The sequence below is a fragment of the Schistocerca nitens genome, chromosome 4, assembly GCF_023898315.1.
Source record: "Schistocerca nitens isolate TAMUIC-IGC-003100 chromosome 4, iqSchNite1.1, whole genome shotgun sequence".
Lineage (NCBI taxonomy): Eukaryota > Metazoa > Arthropoda > Insecta > Orthoptera > Acrididae > Schistocerca > Schistocerca nitens.
In genome coordinates, this window is record NC_064617.1 from 840774135 (window position 1) to 840801359 (window position 27225).

Sequence of the window (27225 nt, forward strand, 5' to 3'; positions counted from 1 at the left end):
GTGTGTGGCGGAGGATACCCTGAGTACCTCTATCGGTTCTCCCTTCTATTCCAGTCTCGTATTGTTCGTGGAAAGAAGGATTGTCGGTATGCCTCTGTGTGGGCTCTAATCTCTCTGATTTTATCCTCATGGTCTCTTCGCGAGATATACGTAGGAGGGAGCAATATACTGCTGGACTCTTCGGTGAAGGTATGTTCTCGAAACTTTAACAAAAGCCCGTACCGTGCTACTGAGCGTCTCTCCTGCAGAGTCTTCCACTGGAGTTTATCTATCATCTCCGTAACGCTTTCGCGATTAATAAATGAACCTGTAACGAAGCTCGCTGCTCTCCGTTGGAACTTCTCTATCTCTTCTATCAACCCTATCTGGTACGGATCCCACACCGCTGAGCAGTATTCAAGCAGTGGGGATTTATATCTGCCCATACTTGTCAATTTTGGATAGTCATCTCTTGTGAAACCTGCCTCAGCAATAAATAAAGTCTTGCATTTCCTTAGGATTCTTCCAATGAACCTTTATATGATCATTCCATTTTAAATCATTCCTAATGCGTACTCCCAGATAATTTATGGAATTAACTGCTTCCAGTTGCTGACCTGCTATATTGTAGCTAAATGATAAGGGATCTTTCTTTCTATGTATTCGCAGTACATTACACATGTCTACATTGAGATTCAATTGCCATTCCCTGCACCATGCGTCAATTCGTTGCAGATCCTCCTGCATTTCAGTACAATTTTCCATTGTTACAACCTCTCGATATGTCACAGCATCATCCGTAAAAAGCCTAAGTGAACTTCCGATGGCATCCACCAGGTCATTTATGTATATTGTGAACAGCAACGGTCCCATGACACTCCCCTGTGGCACACCTGAAATCACTCTTACTTCGGAAGACTTCTCTCCATTGAGAATGACATGCTGCGTTCTATTATCTAGGAACTCCTCAATCCAATCACACAATTGGTCTGATAGTCCATATGCTCTTACTTTGTTCATTAAACGACTGTGGGAAACTGTATCGAACGCCTTGCGGAAGTCAAGAAACACGGCATCTACCTGTGAACCCGTGTCTATGGACCTCTGAGTCTCGTGGACGAATAGCGCGAGCTGGGTTTCACACGACCGTCTTTTTCGAAACCTATGCTGATTCCTACAGAGTAGATTTCTATTCTCCAGGAAAGTCATTATACTCGAACATAATACGTGTTCCGAAATTCTACAACTGATCGACGTTAGAGATATAGGTCTATAGTTCTGCACATCTGTTCGACGTCCCTTCTTGAAAACGGGTATGACCTGTGCCCTTTTCCAATCCTTTGGAACGCTACGCTCTTCTAGAGACCTACGGTACACCGCTGCAAGAAGGGGGCAAATTCCTTCCATACGTTGATTCAGAATCGGTGTTGATGCCCCTTTTCCTGAACTGGTTGGGGATTTATATCTGCCCATACTTGTCGATTTTGGATAGTCATCTCTTGTGAAACCTGCCTCAGCAATAAAGTCTTGGATGTGAATAATAGATCTGCCTGAACACGCTGTAGGTTGTTCATGAAGTACCCCCAGATAAGAGGGTGAGACACGCCTTCTGCTGCTGCTAATCGTTGCATAACGTTCCCAAACGTTTCTCCACCGAACGTAGCACACGCTCCTCCATGTCAGGCGTGCGGACTGTGCGAGGCCTTCCGAAGTGTCAAAAAAATGTTCAAATGTGTGTTAACTCCTAAGGGACCAAACTGCTGAGGTCATCGGTCCCAAGTCTTGCACACCACTTAAAATAATTTAAACTAACTTATGCTAAGAACAACACACACCCATGCCCGAGGGAGGACTCGAACCTCTGGCGGGAGGGGCCGTGCAGTCCGGGACATGGCCACTCCGCGCGACGGCACCAGTATCCCTCAGACGCTGGAAAGGTCTGCCGAACAGCTAATCAGAGGACACTATGTGCTGTGGATAGTTTTCAGCGTAGAGGGGACGTGTTCGTAGGCTAAGTCCATTTGCTAAACCATAGCAGAATATCATATCCGCCATTGCACTTGTTGCTGTGGCCGAGCGGCTCTAGTCGCTTCAGTCTGGAACCTCGCGACCGCTACGTCTGGAACCTCAGACCGCTACGGTCGCAAGTTCGAATCCTGCCTCGGGCATTGATGCGTGTGATGTCTTTAGATTAGTTAGGTTAACTAGTTCTAAGCTCTAGGAGAGTGATGACCTCAGATGTTAGTGCTCAGATCCATTTGAACCATTTTGAACTTGTTGAGTAATAGGCTTCCACTGGTAACCAGTGGTGGAAGAGAGAAAATGTGAATGTAAATGTACTACATCACAAACTGAGCAATAACAATAACACGTAAGTGAATCCGCGTTTGGTAGAACGTAAAGCAGCATGATACGTACCCAGGGTTGACAGTAATGTACAATAAGGCAAACAAACACGACGAAAACTAACGTAGCCTCCAACACGACTCGTACCGCACATACGACTGCATATCACTCAATGGCTCGTAAGGTTCTGTGAGTAACACATCGCCGGCCGTTTTGGCCGAGCGGTTCTAGACACTTCAGTCTGAAACCGCGCGACCGGTACGGTCGCAGGTTCGAATCCTGCCTCGGGAATGGATGTCTGTGATGTCCTTAGGTTAGTTAGGTTTAAGTAGTTCCACGTTCTGAGGGACTGATGACCTCAGACGTTAAGTCCCATAGTGTTCACAGCCATTTGAGTAACACATCATAATACCCTGCCGACACATTTGACGGAGCGCCAATCCAATGACGGTGCTAATATCCGCAGTCAAGCGTCTCGCAGCCCTTCCTATAAACATTACTTAGCTCTGAAAGTATACATTTCTGGGCCCATATTTATGAGACTTATTTTTATTGTTTCGACGAGTACTACCACCTCTCAAAGTGATGGACACTTTGTTTTGAACACCCTACATGTCTGCCCATTCGAGAGCTAGTTACGTGGGGGCCATGGGGGCCACATGAAAAGAATTACTCAAATTAAAAGAATTTCTGAATGACAACTCCTTCTACTCAATAGATATGAAGTAGTAACGGTAAAAAAATTGTTTAATTAATTAATTATTTTGTGTAATGAAAACTTACGTTAAAGTGACATGTTACACATCATTACGAAATGTGTATTCATGATCTATGGAACAAGTATTAATGTATGTATGTATGTATGTATGTATGTATGTATGCCATAGAGATCTTGCGTGGAGCGGAGGACGAGCTACTCAGCCTATCGATTCCAAATCAGCATAACAGTACTGGCATGCGTACGAACGCGACCAGCGGTGTCAAAGAACGATGAACCACAGTGTCGATAGCGCCCGCTGTTCTCGAATTCCGTCACGTACTGGTAGCACTTTCTCCTGCTTACCCAAGGCACAACACTATCTCCTCACCAACAGGCACTATTCACATGGTTCTTCTGAATGAAAAGCCGGCTGCATACTGTGTCCTTAAAAACAAAATATAGATGGAGTTCCCCCTGATATACTTTGTGCTGTTGAGCTGAATGCTAATCATTGATTGGCCTGTACAAGCACGTGTTGCACTTCTGCCTTTGTGACGTTCGTTACGTACCTTTCATGCTGTTGAAACTTCAAGAGCCAGCAGTGAATTTCTCCTTTTACTGAAATTACGCCATAAACAATCGACTTCCTCAGTTACATACAAGTACCCTTTACTTGGTCCATTCACTTACGCGTTCTTCTCCAAAACCGCGTTCTCTCTTGTCTGTATTGCTCATCATCCACGTTTAACTTTTATCTAAGGCTACGTTCTGCACAACTACCTTTAGAGATAACTTCCAGACACTCACTTTATAATCGGTGTTAAAAACTTTCTCTTTTTCTGCAGCGCTTTTCTTGTTATTGGTATTCTACGTTTTATATTATCTTTACGTTGTCCATCACCCTTTATTATGCAGCAGAACATAAAACCTCTTCTACGGCTTTTAGTGTTACATTTTCTAATGCTATTCACTCAGAATTGCCTCATTTAATACGACTGCACTATATTACAGTTTGGTTTCTGTGTAAGTTCTAGATGAACTTCCGCTTCTTGTATTTGATTCATGATATCTTCAGAATATGAAAGAATGTATTTCCTTCCCCATTGCGAAAAGATTTCTCTAAGTCGATGCCTTCCTATAACCCATCTTTTACTATACGTCGAACGATTAGTCTTGCTTCGCATCCTCCTACATTTCTCCGAAACCGAATTCTATGTTATCTTGGGCTGTCTTCTACGAAACGACCCATTTATGTGCAGATATCGTATTCACACCGGTTTGCGAAAAGATTCACTGACCTCGGTTCAAGCGGAACATATCCTCGGTGTGAACGGAAATTCTGATTCCGACTTCAGTAATATTACGTCGGATATTTTCGGTTTCGACTATAGTTCCTCTTGATTGCAACAGAAAGTAACTCTGTCTGTAGAGAACTTTCCGCGGGCGTTATATGATGTTGGCATGTCGACTGTCACTTAAGTATCTTTTACTGCGCTGGCAGTAATGAGAATGTGTGCTTGATAGTTGGCTTGGGTGGACACTGAAACACCAAAATTTAGTGAGCAGTTAATTAAGAACTATAATCACCTACAGATGACAGTCGATCTGTAGCATATTATGATAAAGTTAAAATACCATGATTTAAGATGTTCATGACTGATAACAATGTCATAAGCTATGATTGGAAGAAGTCTATGATAAGTAGTAGCTCATGAATGGAGCAGTACTGTCTTATTTATGGGACCAATACTTAAATGGACTTGAACCAGTGAGTTAACCTCATCAGTTTGTTGGAATAAAAGTGCAGTAAACTATTTCAAATATTCCGGGTTCAAACATTAAACAAGAGGTCGAAAGAATACTATCTTTTCGCTAATCATTAGGCTACGCTCGGCCATCCACGATATCTTTATAACTCAAACTGTTAACCTAATGTACATTTTCAACACTGGGTTCTTAAAAATGCAAACAATTCAAGTCCAGTCACGCAGTGAACACTGACAGCGCTTGGAATTCTATTACGGGATTGCCTTTATGGAAATTCAACAACTTTCTGACTTTAGTAGGCAGTGTGAAAACCCTTCTAGCCACGAACCTGCTACCTGGTTACTATTCGTCCAATATCGCTCTATCTTGCCGCTACGTGCAGTGAAAACATTCGTTACTCACTACGTTGTTACTAAACAAGGTGGCGAAATTTGGCGTTAATGGGCTACAGCAGCAGACGACCGACTCGAACGCCTTTGACAACAGCGCCTCTTCTGTTCTCCTGACCACATCAGTTGGTCCCTAGGCGACTGGAAAATCGCCCGCATCTCGTGGTCGTGCGGTAGCGTTCTCGCTTCCCACGCCCGGGTTCCCGGGTTCGATTCCCGGCGAGGTCAGGGATTTTCTCTGCCCCGTGATGGCTGGGTGTTGTGTGATGTCCTTAGGTTTAAGTAGTTCTAAGTTCTAGGGGACTGATGAGCATAGCTGTTAAGTCCCATAGTGCTCAGAGCCATTTGAACCATTTTTTTCGACTGGAAAATCATAGCCTGGTCAGGTAAGTCCCGACTTCAGTTGGTAAGAGCTGATGGTAAGGCGCAGACCCCACGAAGCCATGGACCCTGGTTGTGAACAGGGCACTGTGCAAGCTGGTGGTGGCTCCACAGTTGTGTGTGCTGTGGTTATATGGAATGGACCGTGTCCTCAGGTCCAACTGAACAGATCATTGAATGAAAATAGGTATGTTCGGCTACTCGGAGACCATATGCAGCCATTCATGAACTTCATGTTCCCAGACAACAATGGAATTTTTACGGATGACAATGCACCATGTCACCGGGCGACAATTATCCCTGATTGGTATGAAGAAAATTCTGGACAGTTCGAGCGAATAATTAGTCCACCTGATAGCCCGTCATAAACATCATCGAACATTTATGGGAGATAATCGAGAAGTAAGTTCGTGCACAAAATCCTGCACGGAAACACTTTCGCAGTTACAGACGGCCATAATGGCAGCATGGCTCAGTATCTCTGCAGAGGACTTCCAGCGACTTGTTGAGTCAATGCCGCATAGAGCTTTTGCGCTACGCCGGGCAAAAGGAGGCCAGACACGATATTAGGAGGCATTCCATGACTTCTGTCAGCTCAGTGTGTACACTACGTCATTAATATAACAACCTTACAACACTACAGTGCTGAACTGTATTATATGCCTTCCAGGAGTCAATTCAGTGTCGTCTCTATCATATTCTGTTTCGGCATCTGACTACTCACCAAGCAACTGAATGGATGATTTTGATCTACTTACTGACTTCACATCAGACTGACACTTCATAGAATTTATTGTCAGACCGTTAGGCAAAATTTTGTTTTTACTCGTTGACCCCTTCCCACATTGCTCTCTTTACGCTCATTTGGGCTTCATCCAGTTTTTGTTGATCTCCTCGACTTTGACTTCGCATCTAAAAAGTGTACAGGTGTTTTTCATGTGGAAGATAGGCTGCAGGATTTAAATATCCACAAGGAAATTCCCAAAGTAATACAATATAAGCTAACTGTAGACGCAAAAATTCTCTTAATAATTATGGTAGACATCTCCAAAAATGCTAGTAATACTTTGTGAAATCCATAGTTTACGATTTACTTTCATGCTAAACGCTGTTTTAAAAATAGACTGATTTCTTAATATTTCTACTAGAGTTCTTTGCATTCACTGGTAAGAATTTTAGTACACATTCTCTTGCATTCATCCAACGGAACGAATCTAGTAGTCACGCCACATCAGCTGTAATGACGGGTTGATTCAGGAACAAAAGCTTTGTCTGATTTTGCACAAAGTGTACGAGACAGAGAGAATAATTCGATTGTACATGAATTTTGTCTCCGGTCACTCAGATAATTTACGTAGTGTAAAATTAAGTTCTTTTTGCTATATCCAATACGCCACTGGGGCTTTGTCATAAAGGCTTTTTTTCTCATTGTTCGGTGAGGTGTAAAACAGAACGAATTCTAACCTCAACTGTCATTTTTATGGAAACAAAGGCTTCAGGTAATGTTTGCAGACTAAAAATTTCCACATATATGCAGTGCCAGCAGAGATCTCCATACCAAACTTACGACCAGGTGGGCATCCTTGACAGACGAGTATCCATGAAGCCACGGCGTCAGTGATCCTAGTATTCTGTTGTTTACCATACTTTGAGGTCGTCATTTAGACGTGATTTGGACTTGGATAAAAATTGGATTTCGATAAAATTTACGATTGTGTATGATTTGTATTCGACATGATTTAGATTTTGGTAGTTTTTGGACTTGTATATGACTTCAGTTTAAATACAAGAACGTGGATGTGACTAGAACGGGGTTTTTATTAACATTTTGATATGACTGAGGCTTGGACACAACTGGCACTGCAACACAATGTTTCTTGGGCAGAATAGGGGGCTGGCGCGCAACCAGGCATAGCACACAACTGGGACTGGCACGCGACTGGGCCTGAAGCGCGACTGAGCCGGGCATGCGACTGGGACTAGCACACGACTGGGCCTAGCACACGAATGGGCCTAGCACACGAATGGGCCTAGCACACGAATGGGCCTAGCACACGAATGGGCCTAGCACACGAATGGGCCTAGCACACGAATGGGCCTGGTGCATGACTGGGCCTGGAACGCTTCTGGACCTTGCGCACGATTGGGCCTGGCATGCGACTACGCCTAGCACATGACCGGGCCTGCTGCGCTACTGGACCAAGGGAATGAGAGGGACTGGAGCCAGACATAGACTAGGATTAGGTCTTGGACATGACTAGGACTAGGACTGGGGCTATGATTAGGCCCTGGAACAGTCAGGACAAGGACACGGCACTGAACACTACTAGGCATTGTACATAACTAAAATCAGTAAATAAGCATGACTAGGACTAGTAATTCGGCGTGACTAGGACTAGGACTGGTTTGGAAATAACTAGGACTAGGACAAGAGCTTGAACAAGACGAGGACTAGGACTTGAGACTTGGAGATAAGTGGTACTACTACTACTACTACTATTAGCGTGGTGCTACTGTTACTACATCTCACTGGAATGTTCAAGAGTAATCAGAATTATGGAAGTAAAATATAGGTCAACTTTTTCTCTCTGCTCAGTTTTCAGACGTCATCACGTAATGTGATAACTCAATGGGATTTTACAATCTAGACTCCAGGGCAAGCTGTTGCAGGCGTAGTGCCGCATATGGGATGCTGCACAGCACCAGGAAACGGCTGTGGGTAAATCGGCCTCATGAGCAATTAAGACTGTGTAAACAGGAAAAACCGAATGTGTCCAAGGAGATATTACAATAACAATGTGAAACTTGAGTTACTTCCATGGTATCGAAAGTTGAATAAAGGGAATGCAGTTAGGTAACACGCTCGAAATATCGGCGGTTGTCGAGGACTTTACCATGCTCCACACCCGTAAAGTATTTGACCATTATATCAACTGTGTTCTACTGCCCTAAACTGTGTGAGGAAATACAACATTTTATAACATTCGTAAAATATATTATTTCCTTCATTTTGTAAGTAACGAGAAGTTTCGAGGCAGCACATCAAGCTGCCCTAAGACGCAGTATTCTGTTCTGTGGTCGATCGTTAAATCGAGAACATTCTGCAAAATATTACTGCTGTCATAACACAAGAAAATGAGTTTACAACAGTTATGATTTACTGTGGCTGGCGACCATGTCTTCTGGTTATTCGTGGGCAATTTGTGTGGTGTTATAACATTACAGGTTGGGATTGATCTATGAGGTCCTGAATATCTTATTTGTATCTTTCAGTTCGTATGGAGAAATTGAGATTTGGGGGATTTCTCTATATACAGGGTTATTACAAATGATTGAAGCGATTTCACAGCTCTACAATAACTTTATTATTTGAGATATTTTCACAATGCTTTGCACACACATACAAAAACTCAAAAAGTTTTTTTAGGCATTCACAAATGTTCGATATGTGCCCCTTTAGTGATTCGGCAGACATCAGACCGATAATCAAGTTCCTCCCACACTCGGCGCAGCATGTCCCCATCAATGAGTTCGAAAGCATCTTTGATGCGAGCTCGCAGTTCTGGCACGTTTCTTGGTAGAGGAGGTTTAAACACTGAAGCTTTCACATAACCGCACAGAAAGAAATCGCATGGGGTTAAGTCGGGAGAGCGTGGAGGCCATGACATGAATTGCTGATCATGATCTCCACCACGACCGATCCATCGGTTTTCCAATCTCCTGTTTAAGAAATGCCGAACATCATGATGGAAGTGCGGTGGAGCACCATCCTGTTGAAAGATGAAGTCGGCGCTGTCGGTCTCCAGTTGTGGCTTGAGCCGATTTTCCAGCATGTCCAGATACACGTGTCCTGTAACGTTTTTTTCGCAGAAGAAAAAGGGGCCGTAAACTTTAAACCGTGAGATTGCACAAAACACGTTAACTTTTGGTGAATTGCGAATTTGCTGCACGAATGCGTGAGGATTCTCTACCGCCCAGATTCGCACATTGTGTCTGTTCACTTCACCATTAAGAACAAATGTTGCTTCATCACTGAAAACAAGTTTCGCACTGAACGCATCCTCTTCCATGAACTGTTGCAACCGCGCCGAAAATTCAAAGCGTTTGACTTTGTCATCGGGTGTCAGGGTTTGTAGCAATTGTAAACGGTAAGGCTTGTGCTTTCGCCCTTTCCGTAAGATTTTCCAAACCGTCGGCTGTGGTACGTTTAGCTCCCTGATTGCTTTATTCGTCGACTTCCGCGGGCTACGCGTGAAACTTGCCCGTACACGTTCAACCGTTTCTTCGCTCACTGCAGGCCGACCCGTTGATTTCCCCTTACAGAGGCATCCAGAAGCTTTAAACTGCGCATACCATCGCCGAATGGAGTTAGCAGTTGGTGGATCTTTGTTGAACTTCGTCTTGAAGTGTCGTTGCACTATTATGACTGACTGATGTGAGTGCATTTCAAGCACGACATACGCTTTCTGGTTCCTGTCGCCATTTTGTCTCACTGCGCTCTCGAGCGCTCTGGCGGCAGAAACCTGAAGTGCGGCTTCAGCCGAACAAAACTTTCTGAGTTTTTCTACGTATCTGTAGTGTGTCGTGACCATATGTCAATGAATGGAACTACAGTGAATTTATGAAATCGCTTCAATCATTTGTAATAGCCCTGTAGTTTTGCTTTATTAAGTCACGACGCTATGCAAAGCTGTCATTTAGTTAGGTGCGATTTGCGATCTGTTATGTGTTACTTTCCGATAATATTTTTTCTGATTACCGTTAAAATATAATGACGGTAAATGTTTGAGATCATTTGGAATAATATTTTAATAGCTATGTAGATGACGTGACGTCATTCGCTTATTCTTAGGGAGAAAAGAGTGTTAATTGTGCGTTTATGGTCGGTCAGTCTCGGGATCAGTGATTGCGATTCCAGAAATAATTGATTTGACGAAGTTCAACTGCACACAATCGTGTAGGGCGAATTATGACATTGAAATTGGTTGTAGATGTACGCAGGTCAATTTCGTGACAAGCTAATAAGCGTCGCGATTGTGTCGCGGTATCAAGACTGCTTTCGCGCCGCCGATGGTTTGCTTTAAACTCGCGAAAATACAATTTAAGCGAAGTCTTAATTATGGCGAAAGGGTAGAACATTTGATGAGCCATTGAGGAGGACGTAAGTTGGGAAAGAAAGATCATTTTCAAAATCCAATATAAATTCTGTTGATCGAAGTAGCCTAGCAACCCAAAAGCTCATATGTGGTTATCAGCAGAAACAGTGTACTATTTTTCATGCACACGTTTACACTCTACATCGAGGTGTGGATGATTTGTGGGCGTGAAATAAACATTTCAAAGCATTTGATTAAATAAAAGTGAAAAATATAAAGAAGTTTATTCGTATATTATATTTCGTTATTTCATGAACAGTGATATTTTCTAATAGTAATGTACAGCCTTAAGTATTATTAATATTGTGACAGACTGATCGCAAGTGCTCTCGTTACAAGTCGAGTTTTGGGCCTGATTAAGAGTAGCCGGTTCTTAAAGTCTCAAAGGTTAAGTCAAGAATAATATCACACTTAAATAACGTAGCATCGAAACCCACTATCTTTATACTATATTAAGCTAGTTATTCCGTAATCAGGTGGTACCGTGGCCGTGTAGTTATGTGTTGTCGACAACAAATAGGTAAACACTAACATAAACGTTTCTCATCCTCTGATATCGACGAAGGAAAGAAGAGACGACAACGACTACATACACGTTTGCATATACAAACGGTATACGTGGCACCTTACAATACAACAACACAACGGACGTCACGGTACAGTGTCAAGGAATCACAGTATAACAACAGCATCAGGAACAGGAAGATGACAAGGAGAGGTAATCGCCACATTAACAGTCCAATAACACACAGCTATAGAGGATTATTTAACTGCACTTTTTGGCACGTATTTTTAAAACAACAATCACATGGTTAATGGAGATCAACACATGACTCGCTGTACGAGAAACTGGCAATAGTTTCTCAAAGTGACATGACAGAAATATAAAAGGTGAAAGCGGAAGAATTCCTTTGATTGCGAAACACTGATGACATTAATTTCACGAAAATAAACGAAGTGTTTGAAGAAGGTGGACCCGCAAATCGTATAGTGACAATACACTGAATTAGACAGTTTCAGAAATAGGAGTGTTGAATGAAATGTTAAGCCTTAACTTTCGTAACTCTGCCTAATTTTTTTTTAACTTGCGGCAGAAACTAGCGCAGGATTTCTGCGATCGTTGTACGTTGGACTGAGCACATCCATAACACTTCGTTAGCATCCTTAAAAAGCGTCAAGAGCACTCTCAATTAATCCTCTACAAATGCCACCACTGCTAAGGGGTTGGTACTGCACTGTTTAGCAGACGACAGTCTCTCTTCTAGATCTCCAGTTGGCCTGAAGTTTTAGCAGTGAACCGTTGGTCTGTTACAGAGTAAATAATGAAGCCTTGCGTAAAACGTCGGAAAATGCGATGTAAGCAGTGTACTGTTGTTTAATTCTTGACTATAAAACCTTACCCTCAAGAAAAGTCATCAGCCAGTCCAAGCCGTTTGTGGAGATTCTATTGTTGAGATTCGAGCACTGTGCTTCGTGAACCCAGTTAGTTTAGAGGTGGTGAAGAGGGTATTCCTGCGACCGCAATCACTGAATTTTACATGAAAAATGTGTACAGTCGGCTTAAATATAATCTTAGTATTATTTTGCGAGAAATTAAAAGTGTAATCAGAACCTGGCAAGAGCTGGCCAGGGTGGCCGAGCGGTTCTAGGCGCTACAGTCCGGAACCGCGCGACCGCTACGGTCGCAGGTTCGAATCCTTCCTCGGGCATGGATGTGTGTGATGTCCTTAGGTTAGTTAGGTTTAAGTAGTTCTACGTTCTAGGGGACTGATGACCTCAGAAGTTAAGTTCCATAGTGCTCCGAGCCATTTGAACCATAGAACTTGGCAAGAACATGTAAAGTCACATCGTTTCTTTGTTTCACTGTCGGAAGATCTGCGTGCCATGGGTGGTGGAGCTGCATGCGCTGAAATGCATGTGCACAGACTTCAGATTTTGCAGGAACTCCTCTCTCGTTGCGAAAATAAAAATGACGACTTTTTGTGAAACCTTTTTACGACACTACGAATCGGGCAAGATACGTCAGTCTTGGAAATATTGACACGAAAGCTCGCCCCTAATGAAAGAAATTAAAGAAATAGTCCTTAACTTGAAAAACCATGGTATCATTCTTTCGGGGCCTAGCTCGCGTTATCTATGTTGATTTCCTTGAACGTAGAACCACAACCACAACCAGTTCAGAATGTTAAATTATAATATTGTGAACTTTCATACGACTACTAACAGGAATCCGGAAGGAAAAGGAAATTCTTTTCTGCAGCATATAAATGTCAAATTAGTCACTTCACATGCCGCCACAACAGAACTTCAGAAACACGTTCATTATAATACGGCATACTCCATACGGGCCATGTTTGACGCCGTCTGACTTCCATCTATAGCAGATAATAAAATAAGATCTGAGATGACATCACTACGCATCTGATGAAGGAGTTGAGAGAACTGTGAGGGACTGGCTGTGGAAGAGCATGCCGACTTCTTCCGTGACGACTTAAGAAAACTTGCAATTGTTCAGCTTTCCCCCGTGAACTTCATGACGAAATAGTTCACGGCTGAATGGCCGAATGTCAGTGTTTCCAACGGGCACAATGTTTCAGCAATCGACCACATTACCATCATCAGGTGTGCTGATGAGGTGACCGTTTGTGGGCTGTAGGGGCGCTTTTATCTCATTCCCTGCTCCCTTATATACCCCATTCTATCCATAGACTACACCCAGCATCTTCTCGCCAACTGTTCCCGCTCTGACCTATACAGGTCGGACGGTGCATACTGTCTAATATCGTTTCCGTGAACACCAACACTACATCGGATGGCAGCGGCCTAACAACTGAACAGACGCAGAACATTGCCTATCTGAATTACACGGTATGAAGTATCACCAACTTAAGGTTCTGACACTTACGTCTAACTTCTGGGTCTGTGTCATTAATGAATCCATCGACGAAAGAGTAAGGGGACTGCTGATCAGTCGTGATAGTGGTTGCATCCCTAGTAAGTTCCGGTTAAGAAGAGAAAGGAAATACGCCACAACGGACTGTCTTCGGGGAAAGGCGGAGGAACCGCAGAGGTGCCGACAGCACACGTATCTGGGCATGAACCTACGATGGAGCAATGTGACGGCAAAAGAAGAGGGGGAGGAGATGTTGAGAGCGGACGCAGATTAGAACAACAAACTGGAGGAAGGAGGAAAGAGATTAACGCGCTGCGTCGGGACCCAGGCGGTTTGTTCGTCAGTACACTTGATGATGGCAAAGTGATCGCTCGCCGAAACATTTTGGCCTTTGTAATTTGACATCTGGCCGTTTCCTTATGAACTACTGTCTTTCATTCAGAAACGTTGTTCATAGTTGGGAGGTGAGAATCAAGTTGGCTGGTCATTGGGAAAGTAAATACTGATAATTAGAGTGTAGTAAATTTTAAGGATTATTTCTGAGTTTGATTTAGTAATACGAGGGGCGTTCAGAAAGTAAGCTCCGATCGGTCGCGAAATGGAAACGACTATGAAAATCCGATAAAGCTTTGCACAGATGTGTTGGGTAGTGTCTCTAGTATAACCCCAGTTAGCATCACGTCGCTCTTCTCATTTCTGAGCTCGCAGTGAGTGCGTAAAGATGTCTAGAAAATAGTGTCTGCTGCCAAGTACGAGGGCCTGGTGAGAAATTTCGCCTGAAGCTATGCAGCTAACATTACATAACTGTCGTGCTGTTTCTTCTTCAAGACAATTCTCAGCCGCATTCTGCAGGGGCAATGAAGATGCTCCTGCATCGTTTTCAAATAGAAATGTGAGATTACCCACAATACAGTCCGCAATTGTCTCCCCCTGAGTTTCATCTCTGGTCACATGAACCGCTGTCTTTGAAGACAACATTTTGACACAGACAACGAGGTGTAGGCCAGCGTGCAGAATTGGAAAGCACTGGCGGCTGCCATCTATGTGTGCAAATTAGTGTGGAGATTCGAAGACTCTCTTTCAGAACCTGCAAAAGGAGGACTCTATCGCAAATATAGAGGGACTTCTCAAATAAGAGAATTAAACGAACAAATGAATTATATCCACAGGTACCTATGCATACATCATCATTGTAGTTTCAACTGCTTAAAGTCGGCAGTTGATGCCCTGCTGTGGCTTTATTGCACCTGCCACTGGATGTTGTTTCAGAAGTTTGAATAAGTTTGAAGCCGATTGTGAGAAGACCGCATATATATGGCGATCTAGGGAGTATTTTTCGAAAACGTGAAGGATTAGATCTGATGCACTGTTCTTCCTCAAAATAGTTTATGGTATCTTTCATCTGAATCTACATCTACGCTCCATCAGCCACCTTACAGTGTACAGGGGGGCGCACTTTGGGTGCTGCTGTCACTTGCACTCTTTGCTGCTGCAGTCGCGTAGGGTTCGCAGGAAGAATGATTATTGAAAAACTCTGTATAAGCTCGAAGATTTTTAATTTTACGCCCATGGTCTTCTCTCGAAATATATATAGGCAGAAGCAATATGTAGGTTGACTCTTCTAGGACCATAGGACGTTGGAGTTGAAACAGGAGACCAAATCGTGATGCAAATCATCTGTCTTCTAGCGTCTGTCACTGGAGTTGCTGACAATTTTCGTAACACTTTCGCGCTTAGTAAATGATCCTGTTATGAAGCGCCCTATTGTTGTTTGTATCTTCTCTCTTTACTCTGTCATTCTTATCTGTTACAGAACCCACTCTGGCGAGCAACCTTAATGTATTGGTATAACGATTGTCCTGTAAGCTTCCTGAATCTTGTGGATTCTTCCAATAAATTTCGGTCTCTCATCTGCTCTACGTGCACTAATGTGGTCATGCCACATTAAACCTCTTGGTATGACTTCTTCCAGTGATTGTTCTACAGTCGTGTAATGATATGTATTTTAATCTATTTATGCACAGTACGTTGCATTTGTGTTTGCAGACAGTAGCGTAGCGTTCAAAGACATTGGAAAAGGGCACAGGTCATTCCCGTTTTCAAGAAGATTATAGACCTATATCTCTAACGTCGATCAGTTGTAGAATATTGTAACACCTATTATGTTCGGGTATAATGACTTTTCTGGGGACTAAAACTCTACTCTGTAGGAATCAGTATGGGTTTCGAAAAAGACCATCGTGTGAAACCCAGCTCGCGCTATTCGTCCACGAGACTCAGAGGGCCATAGACACGGGTTCCCAGGTAGATGCCGTATTTCTTGACTTCCGCAAGGCGTTCGATACAGTTCTCCACAGTCGTTTAATGAACAAAGTAAGAGCATATGGACTATCAGACCAATTGTGTGATTGGATTGAAGAGTTCCTAGATAACAGAACGCAGCATGTCGTTCTCAATGGAGAGAAGTATTCCGAAGTAAGAGTGATTTCAGGTGTGCCGCCGGGGAGTTTCGTAGGACCATTGCTATTCACAATATACATAAATGACCTTGTGGATGACATCGGAAGTTCACTTAGGCTTTTTGCGGATGATGCTGTGACATATCTAGAACTTGTAACAATGGAAAATTGTACTGAAATGCAGGAGGATCTGTAACGAATTGACGCATGGTGCAGGGAATGGCAATTGAATCTCAATGTAGACAAGTGTAATGTGCTGCGAATACATAGAAAGAAAGATCCCTTATCATTTAATTACAATATAGCAAGTCAGCAACTGGAAGCAGTTAACTCCATAAATTTTCTGGGAGTACGCATTAGGAGTGATAGAAATGGAATGCTCGTATAAAGTTGATCGTCGGTAAAGCAGATGCCAGACTGAGATTCATTGATAGAATCCTAAGGAAATGCAATCCGAAAACAAAGGAAGTTGGTTACAGTACGCTTGTTCGCCCACTGCTTGAATACTGCTCAGCAGTGTGGGATGCGTACCAGATAGGATTGATAGAAGAGATAGAGAAGATCCAACGGAGAGCAGCGCGCTTCGTTACAGAATCATTTAGTAATCGCGAAAGCGTTACGGAGATGATAGATAAACTCCAGTGGAAGACTCTGCAGGAGAGACGCTCAGTACCTCGGTACGGGCTTTTGTTGAAGTTTCGAGAACATACCTTCACCGAGGAGTCAAGCAGTATATTACTCCCTCCTACCCATATCTCGCGAAGAGAACATGAGGATAAAATAAGAGAGATTAGAGCCCACACAGAGGCATACCGACAATCCTTCTTTCCACGAACAATACGAGACTGGAATAGAAGGGAGAACCGATAGAGGTACTCAATGTACCCTCCGCCACACACCGTCAGGTGGCTTGCGGAGTATGGATGTAGATGTAGATACAGATGTAGATGTATGTAGCTGGTCATCTGCTAGTATCTGCAATAAGCTTCCTGTAAGTTGCGATGAAACTTCATTTTTAACTTTTTTATTAAATCCCTCGAATATCGTAACACCATATAGTTGCATTCCATCGCCGAGCTATGACGAAATGTAAGAGCAGAGACAACAGAAGATTCGAAGAGGTCTAAGAACAATGATTTTGTAGCTCGTAATAAAGAATGTTTATCATTGTCCGCTGGGGTAGATAAAAGGTTTAATGTCTGTTTTCTTGTATCTTATTGTTTCATTGGACGTCACCCATATTACACGTGAGTAATATGTAAGGTTCTATTAAATGAATAATAATGCATTTCAAGAATAATTGTGTCGTAGCTGTGCTCAAAAACACTACATTAAACTGGGAAAAGAGTTCGCTCACTTTCATGCCTTACCATTAGGCCAGGTGTTGTTGCACGTTATCTAAGTCATTTAGTAGTTAATTCTCGACAGTTGCGGTGAATCACAGCCTACAATCATTATCATTAATCGCCGAATTTAACAGAAATTACGGCATATACTGCCAGGGACTGTTTATAGTTGTAAAATACATCTGCTTAATTAATTAACAGTTTCTCAACAGATAGCGATACCAATGTAGTAAAATTTAAATAAAGATTACGTTTATAGGAAGATAGACTCAAAGGAAGAGCAGTGTGAAAGTTTTGGTTCTTAGAACGGTGACGAACACCGTATCAATCTAAATTGGACTTATAACACGACCACGTTAGAGACTGAGCTTGACGAAATTAGGTGTGTATACGAAGAAACTGAAGTCATGACAAAATATCAGAAAGAGTTCGAAAATATAATGTAAATGAGATATTCGAAAGCTGAAGTTGTGTACGATGATTGATGCTGTAGACCTGCGGATTATAATTAAACTTACACTATTCGAAGCGCCGCAGTTCGGGTTTTATGTAACCAAGACGCTGAGACATCGTAAGTATGTTCATTAAGTAGTGTGCTCACAGAGTATGCTGAAAAAAAGTAATAGTTCAACTTTCTGCCACCAAGGGGACGATAAGGTGCTGTAAGCAGTCTGAATGTGGTGTGGGCGCAGGAAAAGGGGAGTAACGATCAAACACACCATAACGGTTGTTCTGGCATCTTTATTACTATGTGGTCACAAGTTAAACGCGTTCTGAAAATGGTCACCTGACTCAGCAACATGCTGCATCCGTAATATGATATGGTAGGCATTTACTGTTGGTTCTTGCCCACTCGTCTCGCATAGGGTGCCTAAGGGACTGCAGCGTTCTCAGAAAGCTATACAACAATTAAAGAAAATAACATTAGTAGTTTTATTTCTATAACGCAGACTGACAATTTTTAACTTGGAGATTTACAAGTAGTAGTCGCTACTGATGGGCGACATGCAAACAGTAATATTCTTGGCTATACATGAGATTCAACAAGTCTGTCCACTAAGGTCCTTATACTGAGCCGATCTGAGCGGTCGAGGGTGGCACGAGCGGCGGTTATATTCACTTCTTGCAGAGGCCCCTGGCGCGACGCGGTCCTTGTCAGCGGGCTATTGGCTGACGTTTCATCACCGCCGTCTCTGGTCTTCCATTCATCATCTTCGTTCCGGCGCTTCTGGCTACGCCACAACATTTATTAACAGTAAATCTGGTGTAATCAGACTGATGCAGCGTTGTATGCTATTCTCCAGATCACGAAGTGCCAGGATACGCCATACATAGACAAAATCTTTCATATATCCCTACAACCAGAAGTCACATGGATACTGGTCGGGCGATCTTGAAAGCCACACATCGTGATATTGCCTAGAGATGATGCGGTCGTTACTGGCAGTTTGTCCAAGCAAACCTTTCAGCTGATAAGCGAAATGTGGTGCCTCCCCATCTTGCGTGGAAGAAGTAGAGTGCACACAGCTTCATTCTTGCAAAGCTGAAATCACAAGGAAGTCATAAGGTGCAAATGTCAATGTACGACTAACAACCCCGCCAGGTGTCACTTCCTAGATGAAAAACGGACCGAGAACGAAGTAGCTCGTGAAACTACAGGACGTTGTTGTTGTTGTTGTTGCTGTTGTTGTCTTCAGTCCTGAGACTGGTTTGATGCAGCTCTCCATGCTACTCTAACCTGTGCAAGCTTCTTCATCTCCCAGTACTTACTGCAACCTACATCCTTCAGAATCTGCTTAGTGTATTCATCTCTTGGTCTCCCTCTACGATTTTTACCCTCCACGCTGCCCTCCAATGCTAAATTGGTGATCCCCTCATGCCTCAGAACATGTCCTACCCACCGGTCCCTTCTTCTTGTCAAGTTGTGCCACAAACTCTTCTTCTCCCCAATTCTATTCAATACCTCCTCATTAGTTTTGTGATCTACCCATCTTATCTTCAGCATTCTTCTGTAGCACTACATTTCGAAAGCTTCTATTCTTTTCTTGTCCAAACTATTTATCGTCCATGTTTCACTTCCATACATGGCTACACTCCATACAAATACTTTCAGAAACGACTTCCTGACACTTTTATCTATACTCCATGTTAACAAATTTCGCTTCTTCAGAAACGCTTTCCTTGCCATTGTCAGTCTACATTTTATGTCCTCTCTACTTCACACATCATCAGTTATTTTGCTCCCCAAATAGCAAAACTCCTTTACTACTTTAAGTGTCTCATTTCCTAATCTAATTCCCTCAGCATCACCCGACTTAATTCGACTACATTCCATTATCCTCATTTTGCTTTTGTTGATGTTCATCTTATATCCTCCTTTCAAGACACTGTCCAGACCGTTCAACTGCTCTTCAAAGTCCTTTGCTGTCTCTGACAGACTTACAATGTCATCGGCGAACCTCAAAGTTTTTACTTCTTCTCCATGGATTTTAATACCTACTCCGAATTTTTCTTTTGTTTCCTTCACTGCTTGCTCAATATACAGATTGAATAACATCGGGGAGAGGCTACAACCCTGCATCACTCCCTTCCCAACCACTGCTTCCCTTTCATGTCCCTCGACTCTCATAACTGCCATCTGGTTTCTGTACAAATTGTAAATAGCCTTTCGCTCCCTGTATTTTACCCCTGCCACCTTTAGAATTTGAAAGAGAGTATTCCAGTCAACATTCTCAAAAGCTTTCTCTAAGTCTACAAATGCTAAAAACGTTGGTTTGCCTTTCCTTAATCTTTCTTCTAAGATAAGTCGTAAGGTCAGTATTGCCTCACGTGTTCCAATATTTCTACGCAATATAAACTGATCCTCCCCGAGGTCGGCTTCTACCAGTTTTTCCATTCGTCTGTAAAGAATTCGTGTTAGTATTTTGCAGCTGTGACTTATTAAACTGATAGTTCGGTAATTTTCAAACCTTGTAGATACGCTAATGTAAAATGCGCCGAAAAACCTTATAAACTGCTGACCAGAGGAAAGACAAATTTCGTGACACAGTTCGAGCACTGGCTGCAGCATGTGAGGCGTGTGCTGCACGGTTGCCTATAGCTACAGCAACTTCATCAACAAGTTTCGTGGGAACAGGCCTTCTCCCTCTCCCTACTGCACCACCTAATTCGTCTGTTTCTTCAACTTTCTTGATCATATTCGTTAGTCCATTTGTTGATATGGGTCCTCTTCACAGCTGTTTCTGCAATGCACGGTCTTTCTTCTCAACAGCCATCGCGTTTCGTACAGGAAACTTCAGCCTTCTTAACCCTTTACACCAACAATAACCTCAAAGGAAATCAACTCATAGTAAAACGGGAAACATATCAGATTCTGACTGCCAACATTGCCATATTTTCAATTGATGGCAGAATTTGGAAATATTATTTTTCTCAGCATACTCCTCAAGCCCGTTGATTAATGGACATACCTAAGATATGTGAGAATCCTGTAATGTATACAACCCACACTGCACCAGTCGGGCCACTGTCAGTTTAATTATAACCACCTGGTACGTTAGCTGATTTTAGTTCCCGGGAGTTTAGGTTTGTATTTGTACATACCAGTAAGTGTGTGTTAAGTCGTTTTTTATGCCTCCTGAAACGAAAGTACTAGCACAGGCTTAAAGGATGTTATGTTTAATCATGCCCAGGCGCAATAACAGTCACGCAGTGGAAAGCAAGCATAGAGTCGTTGTTAGGTTGCGCGCGGAACGCTCACGTATAGTTACGTCGCACCAGAATTATTTGAATCGCTTGCTATAGTGATGATCATAAGTTTGGAAGTGTTACGTCGATACGTAGGGTAATAATGAGCAATGATACCGTTTATTCGTGGAAGGTGCGCGTAATTACATGTCAAATCAGCATCGTCTCTGTTAGTCAGCTGCTGTCATTGGCGGAACGTATTACTATCCGAACAGTTATAAAAGGCTACGGTGGACCGTTAGTACCTGAAAGATTGATTTGAAAAAGCAGTGGTGAAATGACAAACTTCAGAGTGAAAGTAGACTGCATTTGAGTTTTAAAACGCCCATAGTTGGATCTAGATGTTAGGAAGTGTAATGATCTGCACTATTAAACTTTCAAATCAATGTCTCTTAACTTACATTTGAGGAACTTTAATATCCACGAAGTAAAGAGACACGTCTTATTATTGGGAAACGTGGTCAAATTATCTTAACAATGGAGCGTGTTCTCTCTGTTAACCATACCATACCCATGTCCAATCGAAAAATGGTTCAAATGGCTCTAAACAGTGTGGGACTTAATATCTGAGGTCATCAGTCCCATAGACTTAGAACTACTTAAACCTAACTAACCTAAGGACATCACACACATCCATGCCCAAAGAAGGATTCGATCCTGCGACCGTAGCAGCAGCGCGGTTCCGGACTGAAGCGCCTAGAACCGCTCGGCCACAGCGGCCGGCCATGTCCGATCGCTGCTAAACTAATCTATAATGTTATACGTCTAGGGCACTCTGATCTGGGTAAACACTTGAAAATGTCTTAAATCAGTAGTGTAATAAAGAAGAGATCCTAACAAATATTGCATGTAAACTGCATATAATAAAAGCTCGTCTTGATTCAGTATTAAAGGACTTGTGGAGTGTGGGGTAGAGTCCTGTATGGTTCTGTGGGGCTCCTCGCCAGTAGGTGTGGTTTCTGTGTACTGTTACTGTTTTGTGTGTGTGTGTGTGTGTGTGTGTGTGTGTGTGTGTGTTTGCGTGTGTGTATGTGTGTGTGTGTGTGTATATGTGTGTATGTATGTATTTGTGTGTGTATGTATTGGTGTGTGTGTGTGTGTGTGTGTGTGTGTGTGTGTGTGTGTGTTTGTGTGCGTGTGTGGGGGTGTTGGCGCATAATTTTGTTTATTGCACGGGGATTTTTTCCCCTGTTGCAGCTATGAAGGCGGCGATCCTGATCCAGCGCTGGTACCGCCGCTACCTGGCGCGCATGGAGGTCCGCCGCCGCTACACGTGGACCATCTTTCAGAGCATCGAGTACGCTGGTGAGCAGGACCAGGTCAAGGTGAGTGAGAGCATACTACCCACTAACTGAGCAGCTGCCGACCTCTCGTGTATAATCACCAGCCGCCTGCTCTACTGATGTTTGCGGTAGTGCGTTTAGTATCGAGATCAGTCGAAAAACATTTTATCTGACACAGGAACATCTGCGTCTGGCTCACTCATTTTAACAGCATTTTTTAATTTTTTTACTGTGGCCGGCATCAGCTGCAGTTCATCTTTTTCTTTGTAAGTAGGTACACTATATACAAAGAAGATACACACTGAAGAGCCAAAGAAACAGGCACACCTGCCTAATATCGTATAGGGCCGTCGCGAGCATGCAGAAATGTCCCAGCACGAACTGGCATGGACTCGACTAATGTCTGAAGTAGTGCTGGACGGAACTGACTCCCATGAACCCTGCAAATCTGTCCATAAATCCGTTAGAGTACGAGGGGGTTGAGATCTCTTCTGAACAACACGTTGCAAGGCAGGCCAGATATGCTCAATAATGTTCATGTCAGGGGAGTTTGGTGGTTAGCGAAAGTGTTTAAACTCAGAGAAGTGTTCCTGGAGCAACTCTGTAGCAATTCTGGTCGTGTGGGGTGACGCATTGTCCTGCTGGAATTGCCTAAGACCGTCGGAATACCTAATGGACATGAATTGATTCATGTGATTAGACAGAATGCTTTCGTACATGTGACCTGTAGGAGTAGTATCTCGAAGTATCAGGGGTCCCATATCACTCCAACTGCACATGCCCTACACCACTACAGAGCCGCCTCCAGCTTCAACAGTCACCTACTGACATGCGTGGTCCATCGATTCATGAGGTTGTCTCCATACCTGTACTCGTCCATCCACTCGATAATATTGAAACGAGACTCGTCCGACCAGGCAACATGTTTACAGTCATCAACAGTCCAATGTCGGTGTTGACGGACGCAACCGAAGTGTAAAACTTTATATCGTGTTGTCATCAAGGGTACACGAGTGGGCCTTTGGTTCCGAAGTTCCATATTGATGATGATTCGTTGAATGGTTCACACACTGAAACTTGTTGATGGCCGAGCATTGAAATCTGTAGCAATTTTCGCAAGGGTTGCACTTCTGTCGCGTTGAACGATTCTCTTCAGTCGTTGTAGGCCCTGATCTTGAAGGATCTTTTTCCAACGGCAGCGATGTCGGAGATTTGATATTTTATCTGATTCCTGATGTTCGCGGTACACTCGCGAAATGGTCGTACGGGAAAATCTTCACTTCATCCTTACCTCGGAGATGCTTTGTCCCTTTGCTCGTGAGCCGACTATAACACCACATTGAAACTCACTAAAATCTTGATAACGTGCCATTGTAGCAGCAGTAACCGATCAAAGAACTGCGCTAGGCAGTTGTTGTCTTATATAGGCGTTGCTGTTATCAGCGCCGTATTCTGCCTGTTTACATGTATCTGTGTTTGAATACTCGTGCCTATACCAGTTTCTTTGGCTGTTCAGTGTATATACCAAATGTAATACATAAATAAATTTCACACGCATTTAATATGTTTCACATTTGTTTCATCCGCGTCTCAAGCGAATTTCATCATACAGTTTCCATCTGAATTCTGAGGAAACTTAATCCTGCCGGTAAGTGTTTGTCGTTGAGAAAATATCCTGCTGCTGGCAAATGTCTGATGTTACACCGTCTTACACCATGTGTCTGTTGCGAGGACGTGAAATGTATCTGTGCTATTGAGTTGTGTGGCATGATCTTTGGCGCCGAAACACGCATTTAACAACGCAAATGAGAGACAAAGTCTGCTTTATACTTTTCACGTATTCAAAGTAAACTAATTACAGGGAGAAAAAAGTCAAAATGTCAGTTTCAGATGTTTCTACACTACACCCCTTCTTTTCGACATCCCCGCAACTAGTGGTGGTAGGAGTGTCTTACACAGTTTTGTTACACAAATAATGAGTCACGTATATATAAAATTTGGTCGAAGTTGCTCCTGGCGTTCCTAGTTTGTTGGTTGGTTGATTGGGGGAGAGGACCAAACAGCGAGGTCATCGGTGCCATAGAATTAGGGAAGGATGGTGAAGGAAGTCGGCAGTGCTCTTTCAAAGGAACCGTCCCAGCAATGGTGTTCCTGAGTTATGCTTTCATGTCACGCATTTTCACCACAAGGACACAGCTATACGGGTCCTAGGGGTGTCTTATTGTCACAGAAAAGTCCTCTAGACACGAAGTGATACATGTGCTAATTCTGCTAGAAATTACTTCAGGCGTTACAGAGATGTCCTCATGTGTCACTGTCTTTCCGTCTCCCCTCCCCCTTTCCTGCAACGACAAGTGTGAATCGTCACCATGACCGTCAACAGCAGGTCTAGTGAGCCTGAAAAATTTAGATTAGATACTTATATCAGTCGTTATCGAATATTTTTACGTGACACCTCTTCTCACCCCCAACCACATGTGTGGTTGTGGACCTTTATACCGACAATATGTTCAGAGAAATAATTATACAAGTAATGACTATGTACACACAAATTTTGATTCATACTGATACAGATATTCCTGAGTTAAGTTTCTATGTCACCCGCCTGTCACGCCCACCCCTGTGCGTGAACGGTGGTTCTTACGCCCATAAAATCCTTTGCCGACATGAGCACTACAACTCAAAGTTTCATAGTGATTGGGTGAAAGGTGGAGGAGCGTATAGAAGGCGAGCAAAGAAATATTCAGTTTTATGTACCAGATTTATTGTCTGGCGTTGATTTTTGACCTGCTTCCTACTCACTCATCGATTCCTTAAAGAGTCGAACTTCTGAGCTATGTATTGTACAATGATATACCTTTGCAGGCACAATCAGAGCAATATGTGGATACTGTCTGCAAAATGTTTTACGAGTAGAGTTGACCGTCTTGCCTGATGCATAAATTCTACAGCTTGAACATGGAAAAGGTACACATTCGTCGACTATGCTATCTGGCATATGTTTGGGTCCACTTGCTGTTTCCGAAGATTGCTAGAGGAGACACTTAGTGGTCGGATGATGATCATCAAAGACTGAAACCGGCTACCAAGAATAACATATTTTCGGATCAACACTGATTACTTTATTTTAAAAATGAATATAGTTGGTTGATTTCCACTGTGTCATCAAAAAACGTTAAATATAAATTTAATTCGCGTAGAGTATGTTTTGATCTTAGGTATTTAGTGTGTATTTATGAGCTTGGCTTCTATTTCCCTAATGTGTAATTTATGTTTACATATCCACTTTATGAGGGTTTTGGGTCCTTGTGCACGAGAAGAATTCTCGCCGTGTACCGAGCCGGCGGATTCTACGGATTTGTAGCGACACAGTGTGGCTTATGAGAGCGTTCCCACGGGACGTCAATGCAAAACATGTCGTAGCATGTCTGCTTGTCCGCGATATGCTACTTCGCCGGGTGCTGGGAGTCTCATAAGTTGCACCTGAGCCGTTGTACGAGCTAGCTGTCGGTTTTCCCGATGAGTGCTGAACTCTGTATTGATTGTGAAGCATTGACTGTGTTTGTGGAGGAGCTACCAGTGTTCTGGGATAAGACAACCGTAGCTTGTAAAGATGTAAGTGCACAGCATATTTATTTTATTTACTGTTCAGTAACACACAGACACATTCTCTGTATAGTTACTGTGTTTCCACATTATGCTGGAATCGGCGCACATTAGGCAAACTTACTCTGCCACGGAAGTTTTCAGGATTCAGAAACAAAGTAATTGTCGAACTGGTTTATGATGGTATTCGCTGACACAGCATCTCGTACTGCCTGTGAACGTTGAGGTTCTCATAGTTCAGAGTCCACATCTATAATCGTATCAGCCCACGTAGTATTAAGTCCTTCTTGTTTAAGGACGAAATTCTATAAAACAGGAGACGCCTTCACTGTTTCACTACGTAAGTCGCAAAATCGGTGGAGACTATTAAATGTCGGTTAAAAACCCTTCATTTACTGGCCATTATGCCGAATGGGCATTTCGCAAATCGTCTTGCTTTACTTAAGCGATAGTTAAAAGTACGCTTATTGAGGTCCATTCTCCCTCACCATAGGGTCTCATTAAATTCTTATCCAATAAAAACATTTCGTTTTCTACGAATACATAAGGCGATTCCCCGAAGAATTTGGGAGCAACCTAGGAGGAGGTAGATTTAGTGTGTCCCTCTGCAACCTTTCCATAAAGACGTTTCTTTCAGTAAACTTCACTCACGGTCTCTATCATAACCACCAGCATTCAGAAAAATAAAACTTCGGGACTAATGAATAGTAACTTTTGTAACTGAAAAATATTGAACTATTTTCATCTGGTTTCATAATCCTGGTGTGTTTACCATCGATGGCCTCTATACAGTTTGGAAAATTTGCTGTAATTTCAAACTGACACGCTCTATTGGTGCAGTCACGACGCTCAAGATTGGGCATATGTGCAACCAAATCTTCATGCAAACCTCAGGTACATTTCTGCTAATGCTTTTTTTTCCCAGTCTGAAACTGTAATGGAGTTCGGTGAAACTGTTTCCTGTTTCAAGGTACCTGAAATAAGAAAAACCATACCGTTTTGATTCTATTCAGGTTTCCTTATCTTTTCAGGAAAGATGGTAATAAAAATGGGCCAATATAAGAGATAATTGAATGAAATGTCATAAAAAATTTAACCGATAGAACAGGACCGGTTCTGGGGCAAACAAGAAGCGGAAATACATGTTTTGTGACCAGCCACAATTTATATTAA

At 42.8% G+C, this 27225-nt stretch overlaps 1 protein-coding gene across 1 annotated transcript in view; it reads left to right on the plus strand.

The window, feature by feature from the left end:
• LOC126253274 (serine/threonine-protein phosphatase rdgC) overlaps positions 1 to 27225 on the plus strand; it is a 1933713-nt gene that overhangs the window by 987212 nt on the left and 919276 nt on the right. Inside the window, exon 4 of the mRNA XM_049954489.1 lies at positions 22361 to 22488. Coding sequence (XP_049810446.1) covers positions 22361 to 22488 — 128 coding nt within the window. The remainder of the gene's footprint in view (positions 1 to 22360; positions 22489 to 27225) is intronic.